Genomic DNA, 10,589 nt, shown 5'->3' on the forward strand with positions numbered 1-10,589 from the left:
GGAAGCCATAAAATAGGAGGTCGAGAAGCTCTTAGAGGCTAGACTCATCGAGGAAGTGCAGTTCTCTGAGTGGCTGGCCAACCCCATAATGGTCAAAAAGGCTAATGGAAAGTGGAAAATATGCATCGACTTCACTAACTTGAACGATGCTTGTCCTAAGGACTGCTCCCCCTACGAAGGATTAATACCATGATCGATGCCACCACTGGATATGAGATGCTGAGTTTCATGGATGGATTCAGCGGTTACAATCAGATTAAAATGCACAAAGATGGCACCCCCAAGGTGTTTTTTATAACTGACTTTGGTGTCTTTTGTTATCTTGTTATGGCTTTTGGACTTAAGAATGCAGGAGCTACCTACCAAAGGTTGGTAAATAATATATTTGCCCATCTAATTGGGAAGATCATGGAGGTCTATGTTAATGACATGTTAGTCAAAAGCCTAGTCAAGGACGATCATATTAATCACCTCAGAGAGGCATTTGAAGTGCTGAGGCACCAAAAGATGATGTTAATGAAGGGTTTCGAGCACATAAACGCAACGGAAATGATGTAAAATTAAATTAAAATTAGAATAAAATCGAAACCCTATGCAGGATCCATGCAAAAATAGATATTTAATTCGTAGTAAGAATTTTTACCTTAAAGAAGCTTTAAGAGTTCATTAATGGAGGATTAATGGAGTTCCAAATCTTGTTGAATCACCACGTATCCCGCTCTCGCGATCTACGCTCTACTGTATCCACACGAACGCTTTTCTTGAAGGATTGATGTGTACTAGCACCCAAAACTTCATCTCTACTTGTCTTCCTCTTTCTCGTTGAACGACTAGGATTTTGTAAACCATGTATATTCTTTATATAAATTAGCCCTCAAAGAGTTTATATAGAAATAAGAATGAGTTTTCTAATTATAATCTAATTATAATTAATACTAATATGAAATCCCATTTTATTATTTAATTAAGTCACACTTAATTAATTAAACTTATTTTAGAATTAGTTTAAGTAATTTCTTTATTTTATTTATTAAATTATTTAAGTCATACTTAATTAATATCATAAATAAAACTAAATAATTATTTAATTTAAATTCATAATTTAAATTATTTCTCCTTCAAGCGTTCTTTGTGTGTGACCCTGTAGGTTATTATTACGTTGGAAATAATTTTAATATCTCATATTAAAACTATAAACAATGAGCGGTATCGAGTAATATATCATTGTTACCCAGGTAATATTAATTAAATTGGTGATTCGATTAAACCTTTCGTGATAATGTACAATAATATAATCCCTTTAACCAAATATTATATATTAAACTAGAGGCATGTAATGTGTCATCCTCGTCATAGTTTAATCCAAGTTTCCTTGATCAATGAGTAAACTATCATATCAAATCAACATTTGAGCGTGGTCACGCCTTTCATAGTCTAGCTCACACAAGAGGCCAATAATATCACTCCTAAAATAGAAGGATTAAATCTCATCTAGATTATTCATATTTCTCATACGATTTATAATATACCCAATTTCCACTTTTATCATTACCCGGTCAAGCATAACTTTTAATGGAATCATAGTATATTAATCCTCGTATAGAAATTTAATAACTTCAGGTCCAAGGACCATTACATCATTATCACTGTGAGAATAACTTATGACACTATAAACATGTAGTATCTCACAACGGGTCAATCCAGGACCATGTATCTAATACATGTGCCTATGTTTTGACTTTAGTATCACCATACCTATGATCAATGAGATGTGATCATCAGTCAACAAACATACGAGTCTTAATACATTATTATTGTCCCCTATAATAATACTTGAGTAGGGACCTTTAGGAAGATTGATATTATTCTCATAATCTCATTTTTAAGTCACGTACTTAGAGATATAGAATTGCATATCATATTCCAAGAACATTTATTAATCTAACATTTATATCGCAGTAAATTAAGAATTAATAAATTATAAAAGGAATAATCGATAGAACATAAATATCAATAATCCAAATGTCTAAACTAAAACATCATAGTGTTGTCTCTAGGGCACAAACATTAACAGTTAAACCCTACCAAGTATGCTTTCGGTGTTGGGTCTGGGAATTTTTTTGATCACATGGTCTTGAAGAGAGGAATCGAGGCTAACCCTAATAAGATCAAAGCTATCCTAGAATGGAGCCACCACGCTCCCTCCATCAAGGATGTTCAAAAGCTGACCAGAAGAATTGCAGCTCTAGGGAGGTTCATCTCCAAGTCTGGAGATAAATGCCATCCTTTTTCAAAACCCTGAAGAAGGTGAAGAATTTCGAGTGGACAGCTGAGAGCCAAGAGGCCTTCGAGCAGCTGAAAAAATACATGACTGAAGCCCCGTTGCTGGCCAAACCAAGTCCGGAGGACATCCTTTACTTATACCTCGTGGTATCTGAACAAGTAGTAAGTGTAGTCCTGATAAAGGAATGACATAAACTTCAGAAGCTTGTCTACTATGTGAGCAAGGTACTGCATGAAGCGGAGTTAAACTACTCTAACACTAAGAAATTTGCACTTGCCCTCATTACAGCCTCGAGGAAGTTAAGACCATACTTCCAGGCCCACAAGATCGAAGTCCTGATGGACCAACCCTTAAGGAACATTCTTCATAACCCGAGGGCCAGTGACCGACTCATAAAATGGGCAATTGAGTTAGGAGAATTCGACATCAAGTACAAGCCTCGAACAACCATCAAGGTTCAGGCCTTAGCAGACTTTGTGGTCGAATGCACCATTGACCACCTAAAAGTCGGGGGCAAGAGATAGTACCCCCAGAAGGAGAAGAGAAAAAGAAGGATGAAGGTGCGACTCTGAAAAAATATTGGGTTCTCCATTTTGACGGAGCGTCCAAAATATAATCTAGTGGTACATGCCTAGTCTTGCAAAGCCCCGAAGGGTTCATGATTGAGTATGCTTTGAAGTTGGACTTCCCAACTATGAACAGTGAAGTAGAATACAAAGCTTTGATAGCCGGATTAGGCTTGGCTAGAGCCGTGAGGGCCAAAAACCTTAAGATTTATGGAGATTCAAGACTTGTAGTTGCTAAAGTCAATGGGGAGTTTGAGGCCAAGGATGATACAATGGCCAAGTACTTGAGAGTCTTGAAGGGAATACTAACTCAGTTTGATGAATGGTACGCTAAACATGTTCTGAGAAAGGAGAACACTACGACCGATGCCTTATCCAAGTTCGCCTCGTTTGAAATCGAGAACTACCCAATAAGTATCTACTTCCAGGTCCAGAAGACCCCTACTATATATGTCATAAATTTGATAGCACCAATTGGAGTGGCAAGTTGTTGGATCGATCCAATCAAAACTCACCTTGAGACTGGATGGCTCCCCGATGATGCCCAGGAGACACGTAAGTTGTTGGTGAGAGCATTGAGATATTCCCTGATTGAAGGCCTTCTATACAAAAGGTTTTTTATTATTCCGTACTTGAAGTCCTTGAGACCTCTTGAAGCAGAGGAGGCACTTAAGGAAGCCCGGGACGGATTTATGGACTACACCTGGGGGGCAGGGCCCTCGCTCACAAGATAACTCGATTGGGGTTCTACTGGCCAACGATGTTAGCCAATGCAAAGGATTATGTAATGAAATGTGACTGGTGTCAGAGGCACGCTCCGATAGTTCGAAAAGCCCAGAGAGGCTTACATCCATCAGCACACCCATCATTTTTGCAATGTGGGGAATTGATATATTTGGTCCATTTTCTGTGGCGTCAGGACATAGAAAGTTCATCGTGGTAGCCATATACTACTTCACGACGTGGTTGAGGCTAAGGCACTAGCTAAGATAACCACCAAACATATTACCCAATTCTTCTGGGGAAATATGATATGCCGGTTTGGTATCCCTCGCATGTCATGGACAATGGGCGAAAATTAGATGATGCAGAGTTCAGAGAATATTGTGAAGATAACAACATAATGCTCCGCTTCACCTCGGTTTCACATCTATAAGAACATGGGCATGCGGAAGTTGCTAACAAAATCATCTTTGATGGACTTAAGAAAAGGGTCAAATACTCAAGGAACAGTTGGGTGGATGGGTTGTTGCCTATACTATGGGCATATCATACCACCTGCAAAGTGACGACTGAAGCTACCCCATTCATGCTGGCTTACGGAGCCGAGGCTGTGGTGCCCCTAGAGATCACCCATGGATCGTCTAGGGTCGAAGCTTATGAATCAGAAACCAATAAAGAAGGCATGAGGCTCGCTCTCTTTTTTATTGACGAGATTAGAGATGAGGCCAAGGCCCACAATGCAAAACATCAACGAAGAACCTCCTTCTATTATAACAGAAGGGTGAATGAAAGGTTCTTTCAGCAAGGAGACTTGGTCTTAAAGAAGATTGAGGCATCAGGAGTCGGGGAGAAAGGAAAGCTATCCTCAAACTGGGAAGGGCCTTATAAGGCCAGGAAGACATTAGAATGAGGATCCTATAAGTTGGAGACCTTGAACGGTGATGAAGTGCCTCGCACTTGGCACGCTTCAAACCTAAAGGTTTATTATGTTAAAGACATTCGTAACGTATTTCTAACACTTAGTAGTAGATATATGAATAAGGTCGACGAAACCATCTTATCTAAGGGTTGAATCCATTTTTTCAGTGATATTATATATTTATGCAATTTTGTTTCTATCATCTTATCTACCAATTTATTTAAGTACAAGCATCTAAACAATGCAAGTTCCGAAGGACCAAATACCGAAAATAAAAGACAAGTATGAAATTAAACCAAATGATAAGCATAGATAAAGATCCCGAAGGATCACAAGTTAAGTCCCGAAGGACCAATAGGTTAAAAACCAATATAGTTCAAATAAACAAGTTCTGAAAATAAATCCATATGTGACATCTAAAGCCATGCGAGGCTATCACAATCACTCCTCAAAAGAGTCCTCCTCCTCATTATTCCCCTCTCACTGGGCGACCTTCACATCCTCTTCCTCACATTCTTTATCTGAACCGGCTTTGAAGGAATAGTTGTTGCTCCCTGGAACCGGCTCCCTGATTTTCCCATAAAGGGTCGCTTTAGAGCTGGGGCTTTCTGAAGCAGCCTTACCCTTGGAACCAGAACCCCCGTAACTTGAACTAGATTGAGACCGCTGGCAGGAAGTCTCGGGCACATACCCGAAGGCCTACCCGGATGGGTCCATAACAGGGACCTCTAAAGGGAAAGAAAAGAGGCTTGGATTGACCACGCTCGCATACAAGCTGTGAACATCTTTGACGCCCATTTTCCATCCTATGGCCAGGTTCACGGGGCACATCTGGTCGTCATGGTCGTCCATCATCTGGGTAAACTCGTGGGATCTGTGATCCACATCCACAAGCTTCCTCCACTCCATCTTTCTCCTCTTTATCTCTTTCGAGTGTTTTTTCTCTAAGACAGCAACCTTGTCCTCTACCTGGCATGCTTTGAACTCCCATTCATCTAAGGAGATCTGCATCTTGTTCATGGAGGTCTGTAATGCAATGTAGTCGCTCCTCATCTTGATAGTCTGTGTAGAGGATGCTGCGGAATAGGCATTGGCCTGACAAAGAAAATAAAAAAGAGAGAAGTCATAAAAAGGCTAACTCCACGAAAGATAAAAGTTAAGATACTAAGACTCAAAAGGGCCAAATTCCCAACACATAGAGTCCCGACCGACCAGGACCTCCTGAAAGATTGGTCTAGGCCCTCTTGAAGGATTTTCCTTGACCTTCCTGTGAAAATTTCTTAAAAATTTTGAAAGAAGCATACTTGAATGAAAATATATGCAAGTCGAAATGTACCTGGTACAAGGCATGAGCCCCCAACATATCGGCTTCGAGCAACTTCTCACCCGAGGAGACGTGAAGGAGGTCCGAAGGACTAATGCAGTTTTTTAACCACTCAAGAGCTAGGGCCAGACTCCCAAACACCGAGTCATTGGTGGAGATGCCCCATGAAGGCTCTAAGGGGGGTTTTTACACTTCCATCAAAATCTTTGAGCCTCTTCTTTCCGGATCCAGTGGCCTCAAGGAAAGCCGAAACCTTGGGGATACGGATAGTCTGCTTGCCTGCTTCTCTAGCCATCCTTCCCGTGATCTTGCCGCTCTTGTCAGTCATCGCGTTTACGGCCTCAGCAGCTGAAACAAAATGAAAGAAAGGTGCATATAAGGACAAACTTCAACAAAGTTGAGTTATAATTAAAATGAATACCTTTTCTAGAGAGGCTTCTAATTCCAACCTCGACGAGCTTGGTCTCCATGATAAACTCCCAATAAGGGGGTTTTCATTGTCATCAATATGGCGATCACGGTCGTAAAGCTCAACATCTGTAAGATAAAGGATGTACTGGGCACTGTCCACAGGGCTGCTGAAATCGCGCTTGAAGTATACCCCCAATCGCCCTTACTCAATTCCAAGGCTACAAATTTCTTGTTACAACCGTGGATAGAGTCATGAAGAGAGTGCATGTTCACGATATGAGGAACACGGGGCATGTGTTATAGAAGAACCCAGTCGCGCCTATTCAAAAGAGATGCATTTATCATAAAAATACTCTGGAATATTAGGACACTCAATGGAATACCCAGGTCATTACACATCACTATTAAAATGATGATGAAAGCCCACCCGTCAGGATAGAGCTGGCACGGGTGAACTTTCAAACCGACAAGGAGTCTCGGGATGAAAGGATTTAATGGAAACCTTAGCCCGGATTTCAGGACTGCCTTGTACACATACAACCTATTGGTGCTCAGGTTGCAGGTCCTCTCGTTGGGCTTAGCTTTACAAACCTTTATGCATTCAGGCCAGGGGTAGTTCGACCGAATCTCGTCAAGCCGACCAAGAGCGGGACTGATCGACCAGGCCACATGAAGGCCTTATAGTGGACCAAGAACTCCTGTAAGTTTGGTTCAGGGCCTCCTGAAGGTTTTTCGGTAGCCCTCCTAGAAAATTTCCTGAAAATTTACAAAAGTTCAGAGAACAATCGCCTCCCTATCGACTAGGACCACCGTGGAGGTAGCTCCATGGCCGACCAAGAGTAGGACTGGCCGACCAGGAACCCCTGTAGGTTTGGTCTAGGGTCTCCTGAAAGTTTTCTGGTGGCACTCCTATGAATTATCTTGAAAATTTTCGGAAAAGTTGGCTCTCAACGGAAATAAGTTTCGTGAAGACTAGAACATCCACGAGAACAAGGTCCATGAAGACCAAAATGTCCATGAGAACAAGTTCTGTGAAGACTAAAACGTCCACGGAAACAAGTTTCGTGAAGAGTAGGACGTTCACCGCAAAAAGTTTGATGAATGTTCACCTCCCGGTCGACTAGGAACACCATAGAGGTAGCTCAATGGCCGACCTAGAGCAGGCTTGGATGAGTAGGCCACAAGAAGGCCTTAAGGCCGACTAGAACCTCCTGTAAGGTTGGTCCAGGGCCTCCTAAAGGTTTTTCGGTGGCCCTCCTAATGTTTTTTGAAAACTCTTGCAAAATTGAGTGTTTAATAAGAATAAGTTTCGTGAAGACTATAACGTCCACGAGAACAAGTTTTAAGAAGGTTAGAACATCCACGAGAACAAGGTCCATAAGGACTAGAACGTCCTTGGAAACAAGTTTCGTGAAGAACAGAACGTTCACTAGAACAAGTACGGAACGTTCACTAGAAAAAAAATAGAACATTCACCGAAATAAGAACAAAAGAACCACAAAGGGCTCTAAGACCACCATGGAGGTGGCTCCATGACCTACAACGAGCAGAAAAAGCCTAGAAGGCCACATGAAGGGCTTAAGGCCTAGTAGAAAATTCTGCAAAAAAAAATTACAGGACGTTCACCCCTTGGCTAACAGGAGGCTCTGCTCCAGCCGACCGGGAGGAGCCGACCAGGCCACAAGCAAGGCTTGAGCCGAGCAGGACCTCCTGCAGGTTTGGTCCAGGGGGTCCCGTGGGTAAAATTAATTTATGCACATGATTAGTGTGAATTAGGGATAATTAGTGTCTCGTGCATACTAACTAGTCCTGATTAAGATGAATTATCCCCGATTAGGGCAGATTAGCCTCAATTAAAGTCGAATAGAGTAAAATTAAGCTATTTTAAGACTAATTAGCTGTTAATACATGGAAATAAATCCCGTTTAGGGCCGATTAGCCCTTCTTAGGGCTACATAACAGCTTTTACCAATAATTAACCTTGACAAGTTCATCAGCTTCTGATAGATCCAGCTTCTCTTGCATTTCCAATGAAGTCTCATTATTAGAGATACTCAATTGGTCATCCAGTCTGAAGAATCTTCTAACATCCTTATCATCCATGAATTTCATCAGCCAATAAGGCCTCAAATGCACTCTATTTCCTGTGAAGGGAATTGTTAGAGTTCTTGGAAGTGCATTCTTGGCTTTATTACTCCTTAGATCTTCTATCTTCTTTAGGACCAATTTCCTTGCAGTTACATTGAAACCAAAGTTTTTCTTCAAGGATGAGAAGATCTGTATCAGTACAGATTAGCTTTCTTGAAGAATCCTTTGAAGAGGCCATGTGATCTCTTTCCCTCTCTTTTACTTGAACACCAGTCTTTCAGGAAGATTTATGTAAGCATCAATTGCTCTCACTTCTTCTAGTTCATCCATGTAGAGCTTAATCTCAGAAAATTCTTTGATGTCACAGATGTATAGAAGATCTCCCTTGTTGACTATTAGTTGAGCTTTGGTTAGGGTCTTGGTTCTGAGAGTCACAGGCTTGACCTTCTTAATTTCTCTAATCTTTATCTTCTTTGCTTTGTTAAAAATTGGTAAATCAAGATCAGGAATTGGAAAACTTTCCTAGTCTATTGGCTCATCCTTGGGAATTATAGGCTCACCATGAAACTTTTTTGTTGGATCCATCTTGAATTCCTCATGTACCACTGAGGGCTTGGATGTTGAGTTGAAGTTGTAGACTGTTTGGGAATGTAGTCTTCCATTTCCTCGTCACTAAAGTCCAATTTTCTTTTGGAATGAAGCTTGTATCTGAATTTTCTTTTCTGTTGAGGTTCATTTTGCATTTTCTGATCTTGAGCTTCAGTAATCACAGGTGGTTTCTCATAAATCTCAGTTGTAGTTTTCACAGCTTGAAGTTTGGCCAAGAGAGCAGCTTGCTTCTTCTTTTGTTTGAGCTTTTTAGCATTTAAGGCAGCCTGCTTCTTTTCTTGCTTAATTCTTTCCTTTTCTTCCTTCTTGGCTTCTACAAACTAAGGGTGTCCGGCCACCACACATATTTCCTTACCATTCCTGTAGATCTTGGCAATTTTTCTTTTCAGCACTGAATCAGTTGGATCTTTGAACAATGCAATTGACCTTGCCAACAGCTTCTTTTCATCTGGCCTTGGTGTCTCAAACATAAGATCCACAGGATTTTTGTCTGAGAACTTTGGATAGTTCTTTTTAGGCTTCAAAACCAGATTGGCCTTTGGAGACTTGATGTATGAAGGTTGGCCCTTTTCCAATCTACCTAGACTCATTTCATTCACAGAGATTTGTTTGACTTGTGAGTGGTGATGAAAGATCTTGTCTGGTTTCTGTATCTGACCAAATTTCTTCTGAATTTCTTTATCTATTTTCTTCCACTTGTCATCCAATTCCTTCTCAACAGCTGCAACATCAAGCATCTTGAGATTTGTCTTTGAATCAAGCTTAACAGCTGTTATTTGGATCAGATCAATGTTGACCAGTACTGGTGGCTTTGGTAATATAATTTTTGGAACTATTACTTGGTTGATTTGAACATTTAACACATGCTCCCCCTCACTGGTTTGCCCTCCTTGACTAACTGGGATGATTGAATCTTTTTCCCCCTTTTTGTTATCATCAAGTAGAGTGGAGGTAGAAGTTTGTGCAGCCACCAACTTTTGAAGCAACTGAGTTTGTTGTGCTTGATGTAGATGAATAGTTGTGAGAGAGGCTTCTACTGCTTTCAGTTTTGTGTCCAAGAAATCCACTTTAGTTGCAAGATTAGAATTCTTCCTCAACTCTCTGTTGATGTCAAGCACTGTTGTATCTGGAAATTTAGCATCCAATCTTTCAGAGACATCCTTCTCGACTTGGTCAATCTCTATTTTGATTGAAGTGACATCTTGATTGTGTTGAAGAGCTTGTATTTGATGTAGTTGTAGAGAGTTGAAGTGTGCTTGTAGAAGCTTCTTGGTGCTAGCATTAGTAGTGGCTTGAAGAGCAGTGTGTGTCTGTTGAATGATGTGAAAACGAGTTGTCTTGAAATGTTGCTCATCATATTCTTTAGAAAATACCCAAGGTGGAATGTTTGATCTAGAGCTAGGGCCTGCTTCTCCCCCTATGTTCATGAACTCTTCTTCATCACCATCTTCATCTCCAAAGAACTCTTCAGACTTACCAGTTCCATAGTCAACATCATCACCAGCTTTAGGTGGCATGGATGTGATGACATCCTTTGCTCTTTGCATGGAAGCAGTTGTATGCACCAAGTTAAGCATCTTTTCTGCAGCCACATTGTCCTGTTCAGATAGAACATGATATGCTGCAACAGGGTGAGTAAATGCCTCAGCTTCAAAAGAAACAGAG

At 40.8% G+C, this 10,589-nt stretch overlaps 1 protein-coding gene across 1 annotated transcript; it reads left to right on the top strand.

The window, feature by feature from the left end:
- The first annotated feature begins 2,942 nt into the window (after positions 1 to 2,942).
- On the top strand, positions 2,943 to 4,483 carry LOC141664940 (uncharacterized). Its single transcript, XM_074470897.1, has 3 exons — positions 2,943 to 3,405; positions 3,659 to 3,789; positions 4,058 to 4,483. Exons 1-3 carry the CDS (start codon positions 2,943 to 2,945, stop codon positions 4,481 to 4,483), a joined length of 1,020 nt encoding a protein of 339 aa, XP_074326998.1.
- Positions 4,484 to 10,589: the final 6,106 nt, after the last annotated feature.

The sequence above is a fragment of the Apium graveolens genome, chromosome 6 (genome assembly GCF_009905375.1).
Source record: "Apium graveolens cultivar Ventura chromosome 6, ASM990537v1, whole genome shotgun sequence".
Lineage (NCBI taxonomy): Eukaryota > Viridiplantae > Streptophyta > Magnoliopsida > Apiales > Apiaceae > Apium > Apium graveolens.